The following is a 27,890-nucleotide window of genomic DNA, read 5'->3' as shown; positions in this document are numbered from 1 at the left end:
TTAAAAAAATCCTAAAACTACATAGCCTTTAAAATAAGTCAAAAAGGCTGGAGGCTAGAAAGTTAATGCATTAGCCTTTAAAAAAGTCAAAAAGGCTAAGAGGCTAAAAAGAAAAGTCTATACAATAATTCTAACAATTCTAACAATTTTACGTAAAGGTTAAAAAGAAAAGTTTATACAATGAATCTAACAATTTTACGTAAATAATTTAATATCTTGTCTTCTTCCATTGGTATCTTCTTGTTGTCGTATCTGTTGCTTTTCCATTGCTTCTTATCTTATCTTTTCAGCTGGCATGTTCATCTTCTAGATTTTTATTCTAGGTGTACTTCTGGAATAATGTTATCTTCTCCATTACATCTTGAACATTGATGATCTGGATATTTGTGTCCAATTATTTTACAATATCTTGTCAGTAATCCATCTGAAATAAATCCTTTTTTAATTGCTCTTGCGGTAGATTGTCTTTCTGGGTTAAGTAATGTCATTATCCATTGCCTAACATCTTCCATATCTGCTTGTCGTAGCTCTTTTGAATTTGAATAAATCATTTGATGGTCTCTTGAATAATAGCTCCATATTGGGTTTCCATTAGTATAATTATTTGCTAATTCTTGTATAATCGTAGCTGGTCCAATGAGTCGTTTATTTACGTAGAAATCGGGTATCTCAATTCTGGGTATCTCCTGTTGCTGTGTAATATCTTCTGGTATGATCATATCTCTGGTTAGTCCTATTTTTACAACTTGTATAACTGGTTTTATTTCGTCGTATAATATCTCTGCTGGTGCAATATAACACTTTATATAAAATAGATTTTCTTTGGTTACTCTTTTATAGGTGTTGAATATTTTTTGTAATTATTCCATAGCTGATAGTTCTTCTCCATCTTGGGTATATATGGTATTTAATAATCCATAGTCGAAACAAGTTTTTATTAGGCTTGAGTTAGTTTTGGGTAGTGCAATTAGCTTGTTGTGACCTTGTAATTTTTGGGTTATATAGTTTGTGTTTGGTTTTTTGATATTTGTAGCTCTGGGGTTAAGGTTTAGAAAAGTTTGTACTCTATAGATATTTTCTATGTATTTTTGGGCTGTATAGTTGTAAACTTTTTTATCTTGGTTCAGGCTATCTCGGTATGTGGTGATTTGTGGGGGTATGAACAAGGGGTCTTTTTGTGTTTTCGGTATAAATGGTTTCTCAAATATTTTATTCATATTTATGTTCTGGTATCTTGGTCGACTAACTCCTTTGCTTGTACCTGCAGAAGTAGATTGATAAATGTTATGGGTTTTATGGGGTGTCCCATCGTCTCCTTCTAGCTCTGGAACTTTAATGTCTTCCGATCGACATAGCTCTGCACACTGCTGAGTTAGCTGATTTGTAGCTATAAACTTCAGTTTATCTTCATTAGTCTTTAGCTTTTCTATCTCATTACCCATACTGTCCACTTTCATTGAAAGCGTAGTTAGGGTGTTGAGTATTTTTTCTAGAGTATCTTCTTCTATTATTTCAGTCTGTGTAGCTTTGTCTTGATATGTAAGCTATAACATTTTTGTTAGTACTGATTACTTCAATTATAAATGTGAAATTTAATATATTCAAGACTAATCTCCGAATCTCTTTTGTTGTAACTGAATTTTGTATTTTCTTTGTTAGCCACCAGCGTACCTGTGTATTATCTGTTCGTACAATAAACTTGTTATATACAATATATGGCTCGAATGCTAACAAACATTTATATAATGAACATAATTCTTTTCTATTTATTTCCCATTTTATTTCTGTCTCATTGAACGTACCTGAGTAGTATCTACAATGGTGTTCTATTTTTTCTGTTTCATATCGGTATTTAAGTACTCCTCCATAACTATATTCACTAGCATCTGCTTCTACTATATATATAAATTTTCTATTTTCATTTGAAAATTGTAATTTTGATAATTTTTTACAAAGTAATTTTATTTTTTGAACTTGTTTTTTATCTTCTTCATTATAGTTATATTCTACATCCTTTCTTAATTTTTACTGTAGTGGTTTTAAAGTTTCTGCTAATTTTGGAATATATTCTCTTACTTGGTTTACTAATCCTAAAAATGATTGTAATTTCTTCTTTGTATCTAATTCTTCTTTTGAATTTATTATTTTTTGTACTAAATGTACATTTTTACTCCACTTTGATCTATTTGTATTCCTAAAAATTCTATCTGATTTTTTATAATTTCAGCTTTCTTTTCGGTTAGACTTATTCCCGATTTTTCTATTATATCTGTAAACTGTTCCAATAATTTCAAATGTTCTTCTTTAGTTTTTGTATATAATAATACATCATCTATGTATACTATACAATTAGATAATTGTTTAAAATAACTATCCATAAAATGTTGATATCTACTTGGTGCATTTTTATATCCAAATGGTAATACGTTCCATTCATAAAATCCTTGTGGTACCGTAAATGCGGTTAATTCTTTAGATTCTTCTTCTAACTTTAGATGGTAAAATCCTGATTTACAATCGAATTTGCTAAAATAATTGTATCCTTGTATTTGCCTTATTTTTAATATCTTATTTGGTATTGGATAATTATATGTTATAATTTTTGCATTTAAATTTCTATAGTCAATAACCATCCTACTTTTTCCTCTTTTTTGTTCACTATGTTTATTTACTATAAATGCTGGACTATTATGTTTACTATTACTTTTTTGTATATATTGTTTTTCTAATAATTCATCTATATGCATTTTAAATTCTTTTAAATTGTCAAAATTATATGTTAATGGTTTCTGGGTTATTATGCTATTTTTATCTATTAATTCAATTTTTATAGTAGTTTTATGTTTTTTCCATCCTTTTAATGGATCTTCACTATATAATTGTTCTAATTTTTTCTTAATTTTTTCAATTTTATTTATTGAAAATATAGTTATTTCTGTTTTATTTATCGAAAATACTACTAGTTCTATTGAATCTTCAGTATTTTTTATATTTTCTAACTTTTGTGTAATTTTTTCACTTCCTTTTATCAAATCAGTTTTCTTTCTTATTTTATTATTAACTCTTTTTGCTCTCACTTTCTGTTTGCATGGTGTTGTAAACCACCAATCTGTTCTAGTTATTATATGTGGGTATAATTTATCTAAGAACGGCATTCCTAAAAGTATATCTTTTGATGTTAGTTCATAATTATAAATTTCTTCTATTGTTAATATCTTATCCCATACTTGTATTTTTACATTCCTAGCTTTATAAGTAATTAAACTTCCTTCATTATTAAATCCTTTAACTATTATTGGTGTTTTTAATTTATCTCATTTACTTTCTGGTAAGCAATTATATCTACATAAATTAGCTTCTGCTCCTGTATCTATCATAGGCGTATAATATCTACTGTAATATCCTTCTACTACTATCTTCATTAATACATATATTTTCATTTTATGTTAAGGCTCTTCTTAAGAATAACTTCTCTTTGTTATATGTTAAGGTTAATTGTGTATGTTCTATATTATATGGTTTTACTTGTTCTAGCCATTTTATTCCTAATATTATATCTGTTTTTTGCATTTCTTCCTTTACTTCGAATTCTATTTTTATTTTTCTAACTCCTATTATTATTTATTTTTCTGCTATATTTTTACTATTTATTAAACTTCTTGGTAGATCTGGGCACATATCATTATCAGTTTTTATTTCTTCATTTTTTACTAGATATTTTGCTATATAATTTTTTTCTTGTCCTGTATTCAAAAGTATTAGATATTCTTTTTCATTTATTTTTCCTGTTATGTAATATTGGTTTAAATTACTTATTGAATTTATTTCATAACTTGTTCTCTTTGATGAGCTTGATGATTCTGTTTTTTCATCAGCTATTCTTTTCGTTGTACTTATTCTATCATTTACTATTTCTAAATTTTCTTCTATATCTATGTCTCTATAGCTATAATCATTATAATCTATTATTTTTACAATTTGTTCGAATGAGCTTTCTATTCGTATTTTGTTAATCTTATTTTTTTCTGTTATTTTATGTTTTGTTGTTAATACATATAAATTTTTGCTTCTTGCTGTAAATATTTTACTTCCTAGGGTTAATTCTATTCCTGATATTTTCCAATATAATACGAGTGATTTATCTATATTTCTATCTGTTACCGCTATTGAATAATTTGCACTTATTATAAATTTAAATTTTTGGTATATTAGATTTCCTTTTACGACAGTTATTATGTTTTTTTCTATAGATTTTATAATTCTATCATCTGTTAAATATAATTCTATTGGTGTATCTATTCCTTCTCTAAAACATGCTTTTATTAATATCTCTGTACCTCCAAGGTGTACATATTTTATTGGATCTCCTTTACTTTTTATATCATTTATCTCTTTATTAATTATTCTTTTTGTTACTAGTGGTATACTAGCTTTGCCTTTTGCATATTTACAGTCTATTACATATTCTTTTTGGCATACTACATAATATTCGTCTTTTTTTCTAGTAAACATATTTTTTATTGTTGGTATTTTAAATATTTTTTCTACACTTAAATCTAATTCTTTTCCTTTTATTTCATCAAATATGTTACTGTCAAATATTATTTTTTGTTCCGTTCCTTCATCATTTAAATATTCTTCCTTTGTTATTATTTTTATATCTTCTTCAGTCATTTGATTCTTCTATTTCACTATCTATTTCATTATCTGTTTCGTTTTCTAAAATTTCATATATACTATCCTCACTTTCTAATTCATAATCTATATAATCTATCTGCATATATTCTGTATTATCTATTTTTATTTCTGATATTTGTTTATTTTTCGGATTTTTAGGTAATTTACAATCTCTAGCTAAATGACCTATCTTTCGACAATCATAACAAGTTCATTCTTTTATAGATTTCTTCTTTCTATATGATCTTTTGTATTTATAATTTTTTACATAATATCTTTTTCTCGGTTTCTTATATTTATATTTTGATTTTTTATATTTCTTATATTTCTTATGTCTTTTTCTTTTCTTATAATATCTTTCTTCACATCCAAATTGGGGTGCTATTTTATTTTTGCAACATGCTAAATTTCTTATTAATGTTTTTTTCATTTTTAATTCTTCTCTATATTTTCACATAAGTTTCTATACCATTGTTGTAAAAATTTTATTCTTCCTCCTAGAGTATCTACTATTTTTGCTTCTTCCCAACTTTTTATTATCTTTGAACTAAATGGTTCGGGTAATTTATTAAAATATAATTTTCTTATCTCTTTACTTTCTTCTATACTATATGCTCCTTTATAATAATATTCTTTAAATGCGCAAGTATATTCATTTATATAACACATATTACATATTGCTAATTTTAACATTAAATTCCTATTTGTATCTTTTTCTTCATCTTGTTCTTCTTCTATTGTTGTCATACTACCAAATTCATCTTTTATAGCGGTTTCGTATTTTTTTAATAATTCTATAGGTGTTAGTTTTGTTGTTGTTGATGATGTTTCTTCTATAGGTTTATTAGTTCTTAATACTTTCTTGCTATTTTCAGTTAAATTTGAAAGCCATAGTTTTACTGATCCTATTAGTGTTCTTTCTATATATTCTGGTGCATCTGTTATGTTTATATTATTATCTAATAATTGTTTTGTCATATATCCTATCCATAATTGTATTGTTTTTTCTGTATCTATTACACAGTCTAGGTCTAAAAAGTTATAATTTTTATTAACTATTTGTTTTGGTGTCCATTTGTCATATTCATTATATTTTTTAAATCTACTCTTATAATATATAAGTTTTCTTATTTCTGCTGTTTTAGGTATTATATTCTCATCTTCTTTTTTATCAAGAGTATTTATTTCTGTGTTGGTACTTTCTAAGTTTTCCTCATTAATTACTTTTTATTTTTCATTGATTTCTAAATTTTTTGTATTTGTTAATATTTCTGTATATGTTTCACTATCTTCTGAATCATAATTATCTGTCTCTTCAACGTCTATATTATTTATTTCTAATTCTTTGTTTCTTATTTCCAATTTTTCCTTAAATTGATTTATCTCGTTCAGTAATTTTTTGTTCTCTATCTTTTTCTTCTTTTTCCTTTTGTCTTTGTTCATACAGATCTTTTAACATTTGTAGTTCTTTTTCTAATTCAGCAATCCTACTATTTTTAGTTTCTTTTATTTTTCGTATTTCTTCCGTAGTTTGTTGTTTTATTTTTTCTATTTCCTTTTTCCTATCTATTTCTTCGTTTTCTCTTTCTATTCTTACCATTGCTGTCAATTTATCTTCTAATTTTAATTCTTCTTTTTCTAACATTAGATATAAATGTTCACCTATTTTCTTATATCTTTTTCCTAGATTAGAAAATACTATTTTTATTTTTAATCTTTCGTGATTTTCATATATTTTTTCATCTATTATAAATTCTTCTTTGTTCATTTTATTGTGAATAGTTCATGTTGATATATATATTCTAAACTGTCTATTTGTGATTCTAATTTTGATATTTCATTTTTTTGTGTATCTATTGAATTTTCACTAACTCTAGTAAATATATCATAATGTAGTCTTTCAATTCTTATTTTTAATTCTTTACGTTTTTCAGAAATAATTTGTTTTAATTCTTTGTATTGCTGCACTTTATTCATTTAAACCATATTTATAATATCTTGGTGGATATCTAAATCTAATTTTATCATAATTAGGTGGTATGTGTCTCATTCTTCTAGATTTTAAATGGATTATTAATTTTGCTTCAATACTAGATATTAAGGTAATTAGGTAGGCTAATCTTTGCAGGTTTTCTTTTATTTTATTTAGACTTATATACTCTGAATAATTACTAATTAAAGATTCTTTAATTTTTCTAAAAACTTCTCTATTTTTAAATGGTCTTCTCATAATTAATTCAATAAACATAGATAAATTCTAACATATCTAACATATATCTCACTGCTGTACCTTTTAAATAACTGGGCTCTGATACCATTTGTAGGGGGTGCGAATATAGTGCGGATAACTAACTTATGAAATAGATTTAAATAAATTTAAAAAAAGAAAAAAAATGAAGAAATAGATAATGGTTGAAAAAAAGGAAAAGAGAAAAAAAAATAGAGGTTGAGAAAAATAAATTAAAACATGAAAAATAAAGTTAAAGAAAAAATAAAAATTAAAAATAATAAAAATCACAATAATAAATTTAAGGGAAAAAAAGAGTGAAAAAAGTAGAATAATAAAAGTAAAGGAAAAATTTAAAAGTGAAAATAATAAAAAATAAAATTTGAGAAATAAATGAGTATGAAAAAGCTAAAAATATATTTGAGGTGTGGAAGGGCAAAATGATACTTTTAGTATATTAAAAAGTAAGAAACACTATTCTTATTTAGGATCAAATATCTAAATCCACCGATTTTTGGATCTATTATGACCTTTATTTTCCTGAAAATTAATTTCGTATTCTGCACCTATACTTTTAAGACACACACAATTTTTTTTTTTTTTTTTTAAAAATGAAGAAGCGCAATTTACTCAGAAACGGTCTTAAAAATTTGACACTCAAAAAGGGAAAAGACTTGAAAAGTTCTAAAAACACACACATTCACATCTTTTGTCCGAAAGATGCCCATTTCTCTACTCTTTTTCATACCCAAGTTCTATTTTTTTTGAAAGAAAAAACACAGTGCCTGTTCTTTCCAAGCTTCTTAAGACCTAGTAAATTTCTCAATTCTTCTATTTGGTTCTGGTGGTTTTCTGGTTGGTTGCTTTGTTTTCTTGTTGTTTTGCTTGTCTATAGTGTTTATTAATTTTATAAATCTTAATTTGTCTACAATTGTATGAGGTTCAGATTTTGTTTGTAGTTTCTGCTAAATGTTACTTGAGTTGATTTGTTTTAATTGTTGTTTAGATCTGTTTGATTTTGCGAGATGCCAACTTTATTGTAAGGATCAGCTGTTTTATCTGTTCTCTTAAAGATGTTTAGGGAATTTATGCATTGTCTTTTTCTTTAATTTGGCTGCTTCCTACGTTTGTAGTGAGTAATTCTTCAATGTACAAGTGGAATTGGGTTCTTTGGAAGTCTTTGTTTCCTTGAATTTTACTGTTATTTCGCGTAAATTGTAAATTTAACATGGACAAAGGAGTGCACTTGAAATGGAAAACGTGGAAGTACATTGTTTTGTAAGTTTAATTTCCCCCTTTCTAGTACCCGGAAATTCTGATAGGTTGCGTTCTAAGTTGCACCAACTCTTCACTTTCGATTCCGCGCCAGTGTCGGATTCTTCAAAATACAGTACTTGTGGAGAATCCGACATGCACCCACTGACAGTTTGAAGAGTACGAGCAGCATAGGTTGCATTCACTTTGGCTTCAGTAGCAGCTGGGCTATGTATTTCTTGCCGAAAAATGACTTTATGGAAGATTTGGTTCCGTTCATTGACCTCACATTTTAAAGATTTAGTTTTTAAATACAATGCCCTGTCATACATGGATCTATATATTGTTTCCCTAAGCAAATGTGAAAGCCCGTCAGGAGGGATGATGGAAAGGTCCCTTGATCACTCGAACCTACAACATTCGAGTTAGAGGTGACAGGTGTTTACAATCCGAGCAACACTGATGAAACGCCTAATTCACAAATAAATCATATAAAAAGTTTGTGTGATTTCATGAACTCTTGCTTAGACTACAACTCTGGGCCTCGATTTGATGTGTTTTTGGTGAGTAACTGAAGAGTATCAAAGGTCTTATGTTATGTAAATTTGTTGACTTCTAAGTTACTCTTATGATTTTTGGTGCACAATGCATTTGAGAAATATCGGGGCTGGAGTGTTGGCCTGTTAAGAAGGCCCGCATCCAGAAGATGAAGGAGGCAGAAATGAGAATGCTTAGGTGGATGTGTGGGTGTACTAGGAAAGATAGGATTAGAAATGAGGTTATTCGAGATAAGGTGGGAGTGACTTTGGTGGAAGCCAAGATGAGGGAAGCGAGGTTGAGATGGTTCGGTCATGTGATGAGGAGGAGCATGGATGCCCCAGTGTGGCGGTGTGAGAGGTTGGCTAGGAATGGTTTCAAGCGAGGTAGAGGTAGACCGAAGAAATACTGGGGGAGGTGATTAGACATGATATGGTGCAGCTCCATCTTACCGAGGACATGACCTTGGATAGGATGTTGTGGAGGAGGCGGGTTAGGGTGGAAGGTTAGTCTGAATTTAGGATATTGTATCTTTTGGTGTGTTTCTTGGAGTATCTTGCTTATGGTATTATTGGATTTGCTAATTTCTATTGTATCTTGTTCTTTTCCTATTCCTACTATTACTATACCCTATCTTGTATCTTGTTCTTTTACTATTCCTAATATTAGTATTCCTTGTCGTAGAATCTTTTATTTTGAGCCAGGGGTCTATTGAAAACACCCTCTCTATCTCACATTTGAGGTAGTGGTATAGACTGCGTACACTTACCCTCCCCAGACCCCACTTGGTGGGAATATACTGGGTATGTTGTTGTTTTTGTTGTTGAATTCATTTGAGAACTTTACAGATGGAATTCAACATGTCTTTGCAGGTACTGTCTCCTATAAGAAGGTGGATTGAAAAGTGAATTCTGGCTCTTTCGATTAGATGAGCATGGATAAAGCTTCTGCTGACTGTCCATACCCGGGGTGCTTCTTCTGTGTCATGAAGGAAGGAAATCCAAGCAAGCGCCGAGCAAGTATATTGAAGTTTTTTAGAGAACTTCCCTCACAGGATGATGATGGTCAAGTTCTTCCAATCAGTGGCCTATGGAACACTGCCATGGCACATCCTAATGATCCAGAGTTTATTGAACTGGGGATATTTGAATGCATGTCAGCACTTATTTGGAAGGGTTTAAAAAATCGCCGCTGGCTTTCACATGACCAAAATATATATATTCCTTATTATGCGGCACATATAATTGGATCGTACACCATGAATATGGAAGAGTTTGCTGATAGAGCTGTGCGTGCTGGAATAATCCCTCCTTTAGTTGAACTTTTGAGAGGTAGGTTGACTTGGGTTGAACAGAGAGTTGCAGTGAGAGCCTTAGGACACTTAGCTACCTATGCCAGCACCTTTCCAGCTGTTGCAAGTCATGGTGAGATTCTAGAGCTCTCTATCCAACTCGCAATGAGTTCTCTTGAAATTGTTTACTCTCACTTTTACCAATATGTTGATAGAAGACTTAGTTATCACTGTGACCTTCTTACCCGCGGCATGGGTGGAGTTGAAATGGAGTCCCGAAAGGCAGAAGAATGGGCCAGTCAGCTACAATGTTGGTCCCTTCAGCTTATTAATTGCTTTGCTTTCAAACCTGAATTTCTTCCTACTATTTGCAAGTTGGAATTTCTAACAAAGCTTCCAGGAATGTGGGGAGGACTTGTTAATGAAAGCTCCCCTGCTGGAACTGGTCTGTTAAGGACAATTTGCCATCACAAGCTCGGTAGAGGTCCTGTTGCTGCATGTCCTGGTATTATAGAGGCGTTGTGCAATATAGCTCGCTCGTCGGATGACTGGCAGTATATGGCAATTGACTGTCTTTTGTGGTTGCTGCAGGATCCAAGTACCTGTCATAAGGTAATTTTGTTCTCTAGAACTATTTTGCTGGGCTAATAGCTGGAATATTTTATGCGGTATTGGTTTTACAGACAATAGAATGAGCTGGTGGAATAGGGCATTAATTTAGCTGGAACACTTTATTCAGTAGTTAGTAATTAGGTTCATTTGAATCAGGTGATAGAATATGACATATCAATGTTATATAAATGATTTTATTTCTCTCTTTTACTATTTGGAGCTTAACTTTGACCATAGAAGTTCATCCACTAAATGTAGAAGTGCTCCATTCTTTTTCCTATGTTACATGTTTGCGTCCAGTACTTGTTAAACCAAAATAGGTATACACTTCACTCACCTCTTCTCTTAGTTCACATGGTAGGTATTTTATCATAGATGTTTAACTGATCTTTGATGTAATTTTGTTCATATATCCAGCAGACTCTAATTCAAAGAGGTTGGTCCTTCTGAAAGTGCATAAGAATTCATATTTTGGAGCATGCATGTGTAAGTCCATAATCTGTAGAGAGACAAAGGAAACAAAAGATGAGTGTTATAGTGATGTGGAACTCTGTATTAACTTTAAAGCATGCATGCTATTGGAATATGCATAAGTGATTACCTTAAAAGAAACCTTCTGTCCTGAAGTACTGTTCTGGTGTACTTGTCTGAAAAAAAATCAAATGTTCTGAGAAAAGATCTCAGGATACTGCACTATGTATTTGAGGAAAGGTGTCAGGAAACTGTAATATGTATCCTGTTACTTCGCTTGGGATATTCAGATCCATTTGATGAAGTCTGTGAATACTTGAATAAGTTTTGTTAGTTTGGTTGCCACCTAAGCATTCAAAGAACCAATTTCTTTGACTAACCATGCAAGAAAGTAAATCGCAAAACATAAATCAACACAAGCATTTTATGTAGATAACTCCTTGCTAAAGAGAGTCAGAAGCCACGACCTACATCTGTAGGACTTTTACCAAACTCTTCCACTAAACTCGAACCCAAACTCCAAATAGGTTTACAAACGCCCCTGTAACACCTAAAGAACTGTTCCCATAATTTCCATCTCCACCTTCTTAACTCTTCTCTCAATGACTCTATCCGGTCAATGAAGTCCCTTACAATATAAGACAACACCTTCTACAATCAACTAGGAATGTAATCAAGATCCTACTTTGGAACCATTCCAAGAAGCTAACTATTACAACTAAATAATTGTATGGATAAAACTTGATAGGAACATGTTCTTTGTTGTAGTAGCAGCTTCCTCTTCAAGACTCTTCATGTAGAAACGCTGTTAGAGCTATGTCTTTGGGATGTGGTCCAACTTCAAATTATAATCATGTTGTTGTATCTATAAGAGTAAGTAGCCACCTTCCAGCTCTCCAGTCCAACTTAGAATTGGTTCAAGTCTCGCCATGACTCAAATTCTGATTGGACTTGGTCTTCTACATCTTCATGCATACGAACTTCTTAATCTCCTTAGTTGAGTTTAATTTCATGTGCATATTTTATGGCAACTTTCCTTGCATAGATTTTCAGTTTCTTGTCATATTGAATTCTCCCATGTTACAGTTCTTCCAAGGAATCCCCGTGCACACGAGAACAACTTCATCTTCTATCTTTGACAGTCTCCTATCCTGCTTAGAGGAACAGGTTTTCTTAGGAGGAACAGGTTCTCTGATGAGTGCCTCCGGCAGTGTTGCTCTTCTTCACTTCTTTGTGGAGATCTGTGAGGGCCTGGTTCTTAAATCTTCAATGTGTATTCTTTAATCCCATCTTCATATGGATTATCTCTTGTATATAGTTTGTCAAGCATCAAAACACCATATGATCGTGAATGTAGATTCAGAGATCATGGTGCTTTCAACAAGTGTTGCAGACAAACATGCAATAGCTTAGAGATGTAATATTGAATGAGATGTTATTAGTAAATATTACTATTAGAAAGGAATAGAAATGAAGAAAAGAATCAGTCAGCAAATAGGAGAACCTGAGTTCTGAAGTGTGATGTATACCCTCTCAATCACATAACAATTGGAAAGATTTTCCAACTATCACCAACAACTACAGTAACCAGTGTCCCCAGGACCAGCATGTGCCCTGTGCATGTGCATATGAATGACAGTTTATGTTCATGTATTAGATGGAAGGATGTAAAGCAAAGAGGGTGGTGTCAGGGTGTTGGTCATGTTTACTGACACGGCTTTCTGTTTTTTGCCCCACTGCATCTTATCTCACTCTTGTTACTATTCTGATGCCAGTCTTTCTTGAAGGTGTTTGTCTTTGTGCTGTCAAAAAGGTCAAATGAGCCTCTTGTTTGGTTGATCTACTTCGTTCAGATATTCTGTTTAACTAATTTTACAATTCTAAGTAAGTTCTGTTGTTAACATAGATAACTCTTTCTTATTGTTGGTGAGATGCACCAAATCAACAGAGCCATATAATTAGGATGGATAGTATTCTTGACGAACCATTAAGTTTTATTTTTCCAATCTATTTTCAGGAAGAAGAGAACCCAGAGAACCCATTTTAGAGGGTGAAACGTGACACAATGTGATGAAATCATATTAGTTTATCCTTCTGGAGTAACTTGCTTTAGACCTCTTGCAACAGATAGAAAAATCTACTTGCACAATGAGAAATAACTGCAATGGCTATTAGAAAGAAGAGTAATTATGTTAGTTTACTTACACCGTTGCATTAGGTTTAGGACAATAAAGTCTTGTCATTGTGCTCTATGAAAATCTTTCATCTTCTATGTTTAAGAGTGAAATTGATATTGTAACTATTTTGCCAGAGAAAAAGATACAACTACTATGCCTCAGTTTCTAGCAAGTTAGAGTTGGCTATATAAATCCTTACTGTCCATGTTTCTCCATTTAAATTCATCTTGGCGGCACCCAATGGTGTGGCCTAGTGGTCAATGAAGTGGGTTAAGAACCATGAGGTCTCAGGTTCAAACCCAGTGGAGACAAAAACACTTTCCATCAGTTCTAGCCTTGGTGGACAGAGTTAGTTGGTACCTGTTGCTGGTGGGAGGTGGCAGGTATCCCATGGAATTAGTCGAGGTGCGCAAAAGCTGGTCCGGACACCATTGTCATAAAAAAAAGAATCATCTTGGTGAACATGACAAAAATAAAAATAAAAACCAAGAGTACTAGAAATTCTCTACATTTGTTGTCTGATAGGGCTGAAAGATTAGAAACCATAGGACCTAAAGTAAGCGTATTAACATGTGTAAAATATATTTCCAACCTGTTAATATCATCTATATAGATCTTTTCTTCCCTTTTGATTAACCTCTCACAAAGTCTGCATGGATTCCAAGAGCTTGTAGGTACTTCCAGAAAACTTCCTTCCATGTGATTTTAAGTCTTCTCTCTTCCCTTTTAACACCTTCATTCACCATGGTTTCGTATCTACAGACCAGTGCATCAGAGATCGATGCAAGACATGATCAAACCATCCTACGCAGTCTTCTCTTAGTTATCCTCATTCCTTAGTATGTGCTACTTGCACCTTTTGGGGAATGTGGCCATTTTAAATCTTGTCTAGTCTTGCATGACCATAAATCCATCTTAGCCACATCTCTGTGACACATCTTTTGGTTGTATTGGACTTAGTGGTCCAACATTCACTTTCATATAATATTGTTGGTCTTATAACTTGTTCTATAGAACTTATCGTTCAACTTTGATAGACATCCTTCTATTACATAACGCCATGTTAGCACTTCTACATTGCAACTATCTGATTCTGATTTGTTGTGCAATATCTTCATCATTCATTAGTTTTCTTTGGGTGATGAACCTAGATTCTGAAATATTTGCACTGAGGCACCACAATCACGTCCAATTTCACCTCAATTTCGCTCTTCTGATGCTGACTAAACTTGCAATTGATAAATTAGTCTTAGTTCTCCAAAAACCCTTATCATCCAGAGTGTTTTATAGCTCAAACTTTTGGTTGGCACCCTCACAGGTTTCATCAATTAGCACAATACTGTCAACAAAGAGCATACATCATGGTATCTTATCTTGTATTGTGTAGATTAGCTCATCCATAACTAGGGTAAACAAGTCTGGGCTCAATGCCAACCCCGGGAGTAAACCCACGGTAATGGGAAATTTCTTGGTCCCTCCTATTAATGTTCTCACATTAGTGATGGCTCCTTCATGCATGTCCTTTTTGACATTTATATATTTTGACTGAAGAAAATACTTAACCTATTTGACAGATTCAAGATGCTTCTCGAACTAAGGGCTATTTACTTTGAGTAAATTCTATAGTTAATATGTGCTAACGAAGTCCTCACACTGTAAATACTTTTCATACCCCCTTTTTTAATCAAATATATGAATTTGACTTGTCAAAAGAGAAAAAGAATGTTTCAGAGTGGCCATGTCAGTGTTACCACTAATACTGTAAGTACAACGCAACCCCAGAAATGAAGACATCAAAAAAGGGAACAAACATGTGCATGTGTATTATTGACTATGTACTACTGCTTCAAACATGTGCACTTTTGATTTCTCAAAGATTAGAAATTTCTAGTGTTTCTTTCTGATAGTGCTGCTATTCCTATCTCTCCTGATAGTATGACTATTAACTACTGCAACCATTTTCATCTCTAGCACTTTAGGTTCAGTATTGTACTGCTATGATCCATTAACATGTAAAGTAATCCGTATATTAGAATTTAGGTTTTGTTTATATATGTATAAAAGAAAGTGTAAATGCAAAAACAACAAGTAATAAGGAAGCCTAGGAGTTTTTCTGGGAATTTAACCCTAGTTAGTAGAGTGGCCTTAACGTGGAAATTGGATCAGTGTGTTCAGTCAAATTGGATGTGATATCAATTGAATAGAATGGCAGCTTTTGGACGTGATCTCTATCTATTATTTCATAGTCAAGATGTACCCACAGGATGAGCTCGTCTCCTGCATTCTCCTAATTCCTTTTTTATGACAATGTTACAGTTTTTAAAATTAAAGCCATAAGCTGAATATTGAGAAGCCATGACATGCAGTATCTTAACCATAGATCTGGACACTTCTAAACTTGTTGAAGTTCTTTTCTATTTTTTCTGCTGTAGGTGATCGAAAAGGCTGTACCTGCACTTGTGGATCTTGCGGAGATATCATCCCTTGGGGATCATAAGAAGCTTGGCGACTCTATTGTCAATGTTCTTCAGGAATGTATTGAATCACAAGGAACAGGTCGTACTCAAATCAATAGCCATGTGAAAGAAGAAGTTGAAGAACTACTGAATTCCAAACAGAGACTAAAATGGGAGAAAAATATGCCTAAAGAGGACCTTCATATCAAACAGGCAGCAGCACTGGTGGTAAAACTTGAAGGGAATTCCCTGTTTTCATCAGGAAATATTTCTGGGGCTGCAGCTAAATACTCTGAAGCATTGGCGTTATGTCCAATGAGGTCAAAGAAAGAGAGAGTGGTGCTCCACAGCAATCGTGCTCAATGTCATCTTTTATTGCAACAACCGTTGGCTGCTATAGGTGATGCTACTCGTGCACTGTGTCTTCATCATCCTGTGAACCGTCACGCCAAAAGCCTTTGGAGAAGAGCACAGGCATATGACATGCTTGGTTTAGCCAAGGAGAGCTTATTAGATGCTATTCTCTTTATAAATGAGTGTTCTCAATCAAATGATCCCGATCTGTCTTTAAGGCAAAACAAGGTTCCTGATTATGCTGAGCGTTTAGTAAAAAAGCAGATGCGTGCAGCCTGGTTATTTAGAGAGGCTACAATTAAACATGGTGGAGTTCAATGTGAGGGTGATGCTGGAGACATGTGTGACCAGGAAACTGATGATTCTGAATGGGAGACAGCAAGTGAAAGTGAAATGGGAAATGAGGAGAGAGATGAAATTGGTGACGACATTTGTGGATGGGAAAATGAGGTTGAAAGGAAGGATAAGTACAAAAAGGCTTCAAGCAAAGGTACGTTTATTCCTAATTTTTAATGGTTAACTGCGCCATCACTGCAAGCTTATAGACTTGGTGAATTATGCATCTTGAAAATATAAGCCATATTGTACATATGTCAACTTGAATTAAGTTATGATATTTTGTCAATTTTGCCTAATTAATCTTTTAGTCAGTATATAATTTCACTACAATTTCCAAAAAGCCTTTGTTGTGTAGAGGGGATGGGCACACCCTTCATTTTGCCTCAAATGATTCCATCTCCAACTCTTTCTGAGTACATAGCCCATTTTGGTGAGTTCACGGAGAACACGACAATTGCCTACGATGTTAAACAGTTGAGAGTAACTGTCAATGTATGTATCCCCTTCTAGAAATCATATTTAATATGCTTTGGAACTAGATTTTTCAGGTAACAGTCCCTTCTGGAAATCATATTTAATATGTTTTGGAACTAGATTTTTCAGATAACAGTCCCTTCAACCCCCCCAAAAAAGAAAACCAAGCATTCAGAATGTCCTTTTGGATATTTTTCTGGATATCATTTATATGTATTTCTCGGATTTTTCAGATCACTGAATACTGGACTTTGCTAAGACTGTGCAGAGCTGTTCTTTATTCCATCTCCATTTCATCATTCATGATATGATTTGTGAAACTGTATCTGTTCAAATAGGTTACTTTTAGTCCATCATATGCATTTCTGTAGCTTCAAATAAATGGTCATACTACCACTATTTTTGGGGAGTGATTGAAATCTTGAACAAGGATAAATAAAGTGAGAGAAATGAATAAGCAACTTTTGTAACTCTGTAAACCGTTGCCTTTCCACTATTGCTGGGCTACTAGTAGTCTTATCCATTGTGCTTACTTCCTGATGAGAGGGAAGTAAGTTGCATTTGAAGTGATAATCTAATTGCATGAGTCAATTCCCCAAATGGTCATCCAACTTCTAGAAATATCTCATTAAAGTAACTTTTGAATTTTTTTGGATAATATGGTCTCCAAACTATGATCATATTTTCAACAAAGTGAAAAAACTAATGGAAAAGTGAAATTTTTAACGGAAGATCTATCTTATTAAGTTTCATCTTTAGACACAATACCTTTTAATCCATTATATATATATACACACACACACACACACATTATAAAAGGTAAAATAATTAATAGTTCCCCCAAACCAGGCATAAGGAGCAATGATTACTATTGATAGTTTCCCCGCTAGGGGAAGGAAATGAAACGAGCTCAAATGGAATAAAACTTGATACAAATGATTCATTTAGTTAACCCTATTAGTAATGTTTTTGAATTACAATATACTCCCTCCATCCCAATTTATGTGATGTAGTTTGACTGGGCAAAAAGCTTAAGAAAACAACAACAACAACAACATACTCAGTGTACTCCCACAAAGTGGGGTATGGGGAGGGTAAAGTGTACACAGTCCATACCACTACCTCTTTTGAAGTAGAGAGGTTGTTTCTGACAGACCTCCGACTCAAGCAGATAACAAATATGATCAAACAAAAATCATAAAAGCAACCAACAAAAAAGGGGTATCACACCGCTATATTGTAGAGGAAACAAAACACCCACAAAGTGATATTGTAAACTAACTATACGAAAACATCGCCAAAACACCACGAACAAGAGGCTACAAGACACTTAAGGCAGAGATAAAAATAGATCACTTTTCCCTACTATTACGAATGTACTCCTACCTACTACCCCTCTACAATATAAGGGTATCACACCGTTATATTGTAAAGGAAACAAAACACCCACAAAGTGATATTGTAAACTAACTATATGAAAACATCGCCAAAACACCACGAATAAGAGGCTACAAGACACTTAAGGCAGAGCTAAAAATAGATCACTCTTCCCTACTATTACGAATGTACTCCTACCTACTACCCCCTCTACCTGTCACGACCCGAACTAGGGCCTGACCGTGACGGACATCCTGATCCATGAAGGCCAGGACACCTTATTCTATCTGGTAATCATGCACAACATTCATATAATAAAACAAGATACAGAAATATAATCTAATACGGAAACATGATCATATTCTAGATTCAGTTCAACAATGAAGAATGAAATCCAATACCAACTAACAACATCTGAAAACCGTTTGCGAAATCTCTACTACATGATCAAATAATAACTGTATGAAAACTGGGACAATGCCCCCAGTAGACCAAAACCATAACTAATGATAAATGTCTGAAAGTAAATAGGCCTTTTGAAATATAGAAGATAGAAGACTCACCAACTAGACTCTGCACTTCTGTCCGAAGAAATCTACTACTTATCAGGACCCCCTAGATTGTGCCTAAGAACCTGGAAGGTAGTGGGTCAATACAAATGTACAGGTACGCAGAGAAATCCAAAATAAAGCTTTTGATATAAATAAAATAGTTGAGAGCTAGTCATAAAACATCACATATGATAAAAATTCCAAAACACATGGGCATCTTTGATAATCATAAAACCTTTCTGTCAATGCAGTCTCTGATCTTTGTATTACTTCTGAGTTAGGTGGCACTCCCCTACAAGTTTGATATTCCACGGGCTATATGGAATCCACCATTGACTCGGCGGGGAAGCCCCCAACCCAAGTGTGCCGCAAGGGTTGGAGTGTCTGAGTCTGATACGCCACAGGGCACTAGGCCAGTGTATAATAATATCCCAGGATCGACAAGTCACGGTTTAGGGCAATGAGTTGTCTGAACTCGTGCCTTCTTCCGGGAACCACCTAAGCTCTCTTTATGCCCAATTTTAGTCTGTTCTGAAACATGCACCATTCTAGTTTCAAAATTTGAAAATCTGATTTCAAACATGCATTCTATTCTGTTCTGAATTAACATGACATTATCTGAGTTGGTGTCGTCACACCGAGACTTGCAAGTCCTTTTTCTGAGCTATAATACATCATGCATGATTCTTTCATCAAAACTCAATTCAGACCACCCAAACATGCAAATAGTATAAGAGATTTCATGTTCCAAAACATAAGTCAAAACTATGCAAGAATTCTTCAAACATATGGTGGCCATGTACTTTTGGCAAAACCATGCACTCTTTCATTATATGTATATTCAACATTTATCAACATACACAACCCTCTCTTTTGATTCCACAATCATGTTCAAATCATGGTATAAATCAAGACCTTTCATATCATGCTTTTCAAAACAATCCATATTATACGAATAATGAGAAAAATCATATCAAGAGAGGGATTCATTATAATTCATTCTCTCAATTGAATATTCATCCTTAAACACATGCATACATATATATAGAATTTCAAATCAATTTGGGGAAAGGCCTAAAGACCAAAACAATGTCATTGAGACTTCTAAAATATGATTATAAATCATAAATCTAAAACCCTTTTCTTAAAAATCATGATTTCTATGCGAATGAGATCTTTAGGAAAACCCCGCGTACCTTAATTTATGACTCATGAATGAACTCATTCTTTAGGGATGCTATTCGAACAATTGATGGGTGCTTATTGTAGCCCTCGCAATGGAGATTCCGAATCTCGAAGAATTATTGAAAATCCCCGATTGAATCTTGAATTATTTGGGTTTTAAGTTTGAAATCCTAGAGAGTGTTCTTGTGAATTTTTGAAGAAAATATGAATAATATGGTCACTTGGGAGTAAAATCCCGTGTTTAAGCTGATAAGGGGTGGAAATTACCCAATGTGCCCTTAATGAGATGGAATAAAATATAACTGGGAGCTCGATTTTATGGGCAACCGCAACGCGCCACTATCGCGATGGCTCATTAGAAATTGACGAATGGGATTCATGGGTCACCGCAATGCGGAGCCATCGCGTTGTCCCATTTGTTGGGACCTGGAACTTTAGCGCGACGCGCCACGATCGCGCTAGGCTACTGAAATTTGACAATTGTTAAATAGACCACCTCCGCGACGCACCAAGCACCAAAATGACGGTGTTTTACGACTAGGACTTAAATTAGCCTTAACATCTTGCCCGGGTATATGATTTGGGCGAATCTTATATCGACGAGAAGCTCATTCAATTTCCCACACTACATAATTGATTAACATGGAAAATTTGCGTTGGATTTATGTCTTTTGGATCATTTACGCATAGAAATGACGGTTTTCGTTCTAGCTCGAAATGCGGGGTGTTACATTATCTCCCCGTTGGGATCATTCGTCCCCAAATGATAGGTAGGAACGTTGAAGCTTAAAGGTATGGAATAACGAGGGCATAATGTGTCTTCTAAGAAAGGATATAACTGATTTGAAACATTTAAACTTCTATCATGAAACTGAATTCTGAGCTGACTTGCCCTTACTTGTTTTAAGGAGCTGATTCATGCTAAGAGTTTAGGATTTCCCCCAAAGTGTTTATGCTCAAATTACACACATTGGATTTGGAAGTGATAACTTAGGGAAGTACAATCATGAGGCAACAAGATTTAGATCGTACAAAGGTATTACACTGTTTGAGCTAAAATAGTTGGAAAAATTTTTTTTGAGATTATGTGCTGAACTCTTGTGAACTGAGTCATGACTAAATAACTGAATTTGAAACATGATGCTTGGACTGAACTGAGTTCGCAACTTACACGGATGGAATAGATTATCTTTTGGAATGGTCATATGTATTGGACTTCGGATAGTAGGACTGGGTGAAAAGGTGGAAGACCACTGTAACTTGTCTGCCTGACTGTTAAACTGAATTATACTGGACATTTATACTTAACTGGAGTATCTCTTCAACACTCTTTCTAAAGAAGTCCTAGTAGTATTAGGGAGCAAAGAATCTCTGACATGAGTTACACAATACATCCAACTAAGGAGTCACAACAATGACACTACTCTATAGCATGGAATATAGACATATAACTCGTAAACTAGGATAGAATTACCAAACCTTAGGCAATGCAGCTTCTTACTTTCAAGATTAGCCACACTTCTAAAATACTCTCTCAACTATACTTTCCCCTTGAGCACCATGCTCATTGATTCCACTTATTTTTCTTACATGGCCGCTGATATTTCCATTTTCTAATGTCTAAACTGAACTAAATCCCCTCACCATCTTCAAGCCTAACTCAAAATCACAAGACGCACCACTTAATACTGTAGTACTAGTCTGAATCATGAACTTAGCACACCTTGCATTTCACAATTCCTCATCTTCTGCATAATTCTTATTGCCACTCCAGCAATCACCTTCAACTTCGTATTAGACATTCACAAACACTCAAGGCATCCATCCATATGCATACAAACATGACATTCAAGCCTATCTTCATACCCACATATGCACTTGTAAACAACCACTCCTAAAGCATATTTCTCATATTCTCTAATACTTCTATCCATAACAACTTCCCTTCACTATTCAGATGTTACACAGAAAATATCCTCACTAACCAAGCATTACACGAAACTTCACCTCAAAATCCTTTCAACTTATAAACTCACATAAAACAAGCGCACAACAATTTTTTTCCAAATATAACACATTAAACTTCAACTAACCTTAACACGTATCAAAGACTCGGCCTCAATCTTACTCCACAATTACTGCCTTAACTCAAATAAGCACACAACCATCTTTCCTTAACAAGAAATGTTTAGTCTTTCCCATCTAAATCTAAACAACTGTACATCATCACTATATCGACCTAAGGGAAAAGGTCACTGAAAAATTGGAATACTGGAATCCGGAATATGAGGGGAGTACTAAGCGTAACTTGATACCCTACGGAGGCATGAGGAATAGAGCACTCACGGCATGGACTCATTAAAGAGATCTAATCTGAGGACGTACCTGATATAAATCTGAATTTTTCACTGATCGTTAAGAGTATCACATGTGCATAAGAGTCATGAACTGCATGACCTAAATTTTTGGAATTCATAACTTACGGAAAGTGATTCTGACTGCTGAACAAACTGGGATTCATCATACTAGGAACTAGGAGAGTACATGATTCCTTATCATATGTATGAACACGAGCTATGATCATGAAGCTGAAACATAAAGCATGAGTATGTATCAGAATAACTGAAGTAAACTGCTGAAATAAGAATAGATGAAGCATCATTCTTTCTCACGGCCAATTCCACAACTTACTGGCACATCTATTAGCATCTGAAAACTTGACTTGGTTACTCGTTCTATCATCTCCCCCATAGATTTAAGCCATTACTCTAAGTCTGTGAACCACTATATACACTCAGGTATAAACTGAAATCACTTTACTCCAGAGTCGGGGATCTAACAATACACATAAAACTAAACTTATCCTGTAAGACGATATCTTCATGTATAGTAACCAATGCTAATTCCTCTTCATCATATAACAGCTGAAACATTCACCAAATTAGATTCTTCTAACACTAAACATGGATATCTCCAAACCTTTGACGGACCATTCCACTTCTGTCATAGTCTACCAGCATCATGCTTGCAAACTTATATTTCTAAACCATGAGAATCAAGATTATACAAAAAGGCTCAACATCATTAATCATAACTCCGTAACTTAGCTATCAAGAACATCACATATTATCTAACTAGTCTTTCTCCACCTAGCAACTCAACGGTACTACTAACCACACAACATGCAATGATCCTTGAAAATAATGCAGCCCCATAGCACCTTGGGCGTACTTCTACATCCTACTTACAACATCAGACTTGATTACAAATCAAATAAACTTAAGCTCTTGTATACACTGTTCAAGCCTACTAGATCACTTTCACACAACTAACACCCACCACATCAATTCATTATATCCACCTTGATCACCATCTACTATTCCAACTTAGTGTTTAGTTCTAGCTATGATGAACCACAACTTCACACAATTTTCTTACATGCCAAACATCTGAAAACATTAATCCGCCAAAACTTCATAACAATAAGGATCAATCACAATCCTATGATCTATCTTATTTAAAATCCATTAACACATCCTCCTTCTACACATCATTACTATCTACCCCTTTTTTACAGCTAAACTTAGTTCATGGCTCCATAAGTCCCAACTAAACTCCTTCTTGCAACCTCAGGGGCATTAAAATTAACTCTACTCATCAACCAAGTACCTTTATCAATAACCTATAATTTTCTTGCACGACAAACACCGTCAACTCTTTTTATACTTCAAGTAAACGACAATTCACCTTAACTAATAACTCCTCTACCTTACCTTCTACTAAACTAACACACGGGGACGTATCACTTCATTACCAACTCAATCATATGCAGAAAGATTCGGCTATACATATATTCAACCAACACAAGAACAACAAGTCGAACAACAATTTGCTAGTGAATCGAAATAGGCCTTACATGGCTTGACTAGACTTTGATTTTGTGCTTTGAACAAGAAATGAGATGAATGACAAGACAACTATGCTAGTGAATCGAAAGAGCCCCACACGGCTTCACTAGACTTTCAGTTTCAACAATACAATGATAACAAGATTACAAGAGATAGAAACTTTACACACAATAATCAATGATCTAAGAATACACATCTTACTCTGTATAAATAAAAATCTAAGTCAAACACTTCCCCCACAGACTACTATACAATCCACACATGCTACTAGCTACTACATTAGTTTATCACTATAAAGGGGTAAATCATCCTCAAACATCAGTTATTCAACTAAACATATTTATCTGCATAAAAGTCATCCTCACTCTGATTTCTGACCTTGTGACTTCATATCACCAACTTCTTGGTCTAATCTCACTTAGATTCAATCAGAAAGAACCATGTCATTTATACTCTAAACTTCTGTACTTGAATCACCCCAATAATGAGACATGTCTAAGAACATCAGAGTAAGGAAAGAATTGGGATGACTGTTACTTTCATATGGGCGACACCATAGCACGAATTAGAGTATGAGAGAGGAACATTCCGACTCTATTACACGAACTAGAACATGAAGAAAGGGAGATATTCCTAAACGCCTTGTAGCCTCCTGCTTATAAGTGTGGCGCACTACACACCTATAAACGAGACTCTACCCGACGCGATTTCGCAGACACCCTGGGACCATGAATCATGCTTTGATACCAAGTTTGTCATGACCGAACTAGGGCCTGGCCGTGACGGACATCCCAAACTAGGACACCCTATTCTATCTGGTAATCATGCACAACATTCATATAATGAAAATTGATGCGGAAATATAATCTAATACGGAAACGTGGTCATATTCTAGATTCAGTTCATCAATGAAGAATGAAATCCAATACCAACTAACATCTGAAAGCCGTCTGTGAAATCTCTACTACATGATCAAATAACAACTGTATGAAAACTGGGACAAGGCTCCCAGTAGACCAAAACCATAACTAATGATAAATGTCTGAAAGTAAATAGGCCTTCTGAAATATAGAAGATAAAAGACTCTGCACTTCTGTCCGAAGAAATCTACTGCTTATCAGGACCTCTAGATTGTGCCTCAGAACCTGGAAGGTAGGGGGTCAATATAGATGTACCAGTACGCAGAGCAATCCAAAATAAAGCTTTTGATATAAATAAAATAGTTGAGAGCTAGTCATAAAACATCATATATGATAAAAATTCCAAAACACATGGGCATCTTTGATAATCATAAAACCTTTCTGTCAATGCAGTCTCTGATCTTTGTATTACTTCTGAGTTAGGTGGCACTCCCCTACAACTCTGATATTCCACGGGCTATATGGAATCCACCATTGACTCGGCGAGGAAGCCCCCAACCCAAGTGTGCCGCAAGGGTTGGAGTGTCTGAGTCTGATATGCCACAGGGCATTAGGCCAGCGTATAATAATATATCCGGATCGGCAAATCACGGTTTTGGGCAATGAGTTGTCTGAACTCGTGCCTTCTTCAGGGAATCACCTAAGCTCTCTTTATGCCCAATTTTAGTCTGTTCTGAAACATGCACCATTCTAGTTTCAAAATCTGAAAATCTGATTTCAAACATGCATACTATTCTGTTCTGAATTAACATGGCATTATCTGAGTTGGTGTCGTCACACCAAGACTTGCAAGTCCTTTTTTTGAGCCATAATGCATCATGCATGATTCTTTTATCAAAACTCAATTCAGACCACCCAAACATGCAAATAGTATAAGAGATTTCATGTTCCGAAACGTAAGTCAAAACTATGCAAGAATTCTTCAAACATATGGTGGCCATGTACTTTTGGCAAAACCATGCACTCTTTCATTATATGTATATTCAATATTTATCAACATACACAACCCTCTCTTTTGATTCCACAATCATGTTCAAATTGTAGTATAAATCAAGACCTTTCATATCATGCTTTTCAAAACAATCCATATCATACGAACAATGAGAAAAATCATATCAAGAGAGGGATTCATTATAATTCATTCTCTCAATTGAATATTCATCCTTAAACACATGCATACATATATATAGAATTTCAAATCAATTTGGGGAAAGGCCTAAAGACCAAAACAATGCCATTGGGACTTCTAAAACATGATTATAAATCATAAATCTAAAACCCTTTTCTTAAAAATCATGATTTCTATGCGAATGAGATTTTCAGGAAAACCCCACGTACCTTAATTTATGACTCTTGAATGAACTCATTCTTTAGGGAATACCTATTCGAACAATTGATGGGTGCTTATTGTAGCCTTCGCAATGGAAATTTCGAATCTCGAAGAATTATTGAAAATCCCCGATTGAATCTTAAGTTATTTGGATTTTTAGTTTGAAATCCTAGAGAGTGTTCTTGTGAATTTTTGAAGAAAATCTGAATAATATGGTCACTTGGGAGTAAAATCCCGTGTTTAAGCTGATAAGGGGGTGGAAATTACCTAATGTACCCTTAATGAGATGGAATAAAATATAATTGGGAGACCGATTTTATGGGCCACCGCGACGCGCCACTATCTCGGTGGCTCGCTGGAAATTGACGAATGGGATTCATAGGGTCACCACGATGCGGAGCCATCGCATTGTCCCACTGGTTGGGGCCTGGAACTTCAGCACGACGCGCCACGATCGCGCTAGGCTACTGAAATTTGACAACTGTTAAATAGACTAACTCCGCGACGCGCCAAGCGCCAAATTGATTGTGTTTTACGACTAGGACTTAAATTGGCCATAACATCATGCCCGGGTATAGGATTTGGGCGCATCTTTTATTGACGGAAAGCTCATTCAATTTCCCACACTAAATTGATTAACATGGAAAATTTGCATAGGATTTATGGCTTTTGGATCATTTACGCATAGAAATGACAGTTTTCGTTCTAGCCCGAAATGCGGGGTGTTAAACTACCCCAATCCACGTCCTCCACACCTTCCTATCAAGGGTCGTGTACTCCGTATCTGTAACTGCCCCATGTCTTGCCTAATCACCTCCCTCCAGTATTTCTTCGGCCTACCTCTATCCTACCTAAAACCATCCATGGCTAGCCTCTTACACCTCTGAACTGGAGCATTCGAATCGCTCTTCATCACATGCCTAAACCAATGCAACCTTACTTCTCGCAGCTTATCTTCACTGAAGCCACTCCCACCTTCTCCCAAAAAGTCTCATTTCTAATCCTAACCATCCTGGTAAGTCCACACATCTATTGTGACATCCTCATCTCCGCCACCTTTAACTTTTGGATGTGGGAGTTCTTAACTCGCCAACACTCCGCTCCATACAACATAGCCGATCGGACTGCCACTTTGTGTAACTTACCTTTAACCTTTGGAGGCACCTTCTTATCACACAAGACTCTTGAGGCAAACCTCCATTTCAACCGTGTTGCACCAATACGGTGCATAACATCCTCGTCATTCTTACCATTCCATTGAATCATAAACCCAAGATATTTGAATCTCTCCCTTATCTGGATGGCCTGAGAATCCAGCTTCACAACCACGTCATCCTCATGCGACAAATCACTAAACTTACATTTCAAGTATTCTGTCCTGCACAACCTAACTCCTTTAGGCTCGAGGGTCTGTCTCCAAATCTCTAGTTTATCATTAACTCCCCTCGAGTCTCGTCAATCAGAACAACATCATTAGCAAATAACATACACCAAGGCACCTCTGCTTGAATACGGTGTGTCAAAGCATCCATTATCAAGGCAAATAAACACGGGCTAAGAGTCGCTCCCTGGTGCAACCCTATCAAAACAAGATAGTTCTTTGAATCTCCTCCTACGAAGTTTAAGAAAGAAAGGAAGATTTTTGAAACTTATGGTCTAAAATAAGTCATAAATGTTTGTGTAGTTGTAAATTATTTTATTAAGGGTAAAGTGGGTATTTTAAAGTTAAATTGTTACTAAATATAGGAAC

The 27,890-nt window shown here is 34.4% G+C and overlaps 1 protein-coding gene across 4 annotated transcripts in view; it reads left to right on the top strand.

The window, feature by feature from the left end:
- Positions 1–7,459: 7,459 nt before the first annotated feature.
- LOC107850675 overlaps positions 7,460–27,890 on the top strand; it is a 33,604-nt gene continuing 13,173 nt past the window's right edge. The window contains exons 1-3 of one of the 4 annotated variants that reach the window (XM_016695371.2): positions 7,460–7,717; positions 9,568–10,598; positions 15,679–16,546. In XM_016695371.2, the coding sequence (XP_016550857.1) occupies positions 9,624–10,598; positions 15,679–16,546 (1,843 nt within the window). In that variant the 5' untranslated portion in view covers positions 7,460–7,717; positions 9,568–9,623. Of the gene's footprint in view, positions 7,760–9,567; positions 10,599–15,678; positions 16,547–27,890 lie in introns of all 4 variants that reach the window. The other 3 variants (XM_016695373.2, XM_047401790.1, XM_047401791.1) reach the window with 3 other exon arrangements.

Source organism: Capsicum annuum, chromosome 12 (assembly GCF_002878395.1).
Source record: "Capsicum annuum cultivar UCD-10X-F1 chromosome 12, UCD10Xv1.1, whole genome shotgun sequence".
In the NCBI taxonomy this organism is placed as follows: domain Eukaryota; kingdom Viridiplantae; phylum Streptophyta; class Magnoliopsida; order Solanales; family Solanaceae; genus Capsicum; species Capsicum annuum.
Note: the sequence above shows the minus strand (reverse complement) of the source record. Positions and strands in the feature narration are given on the sequence as shown.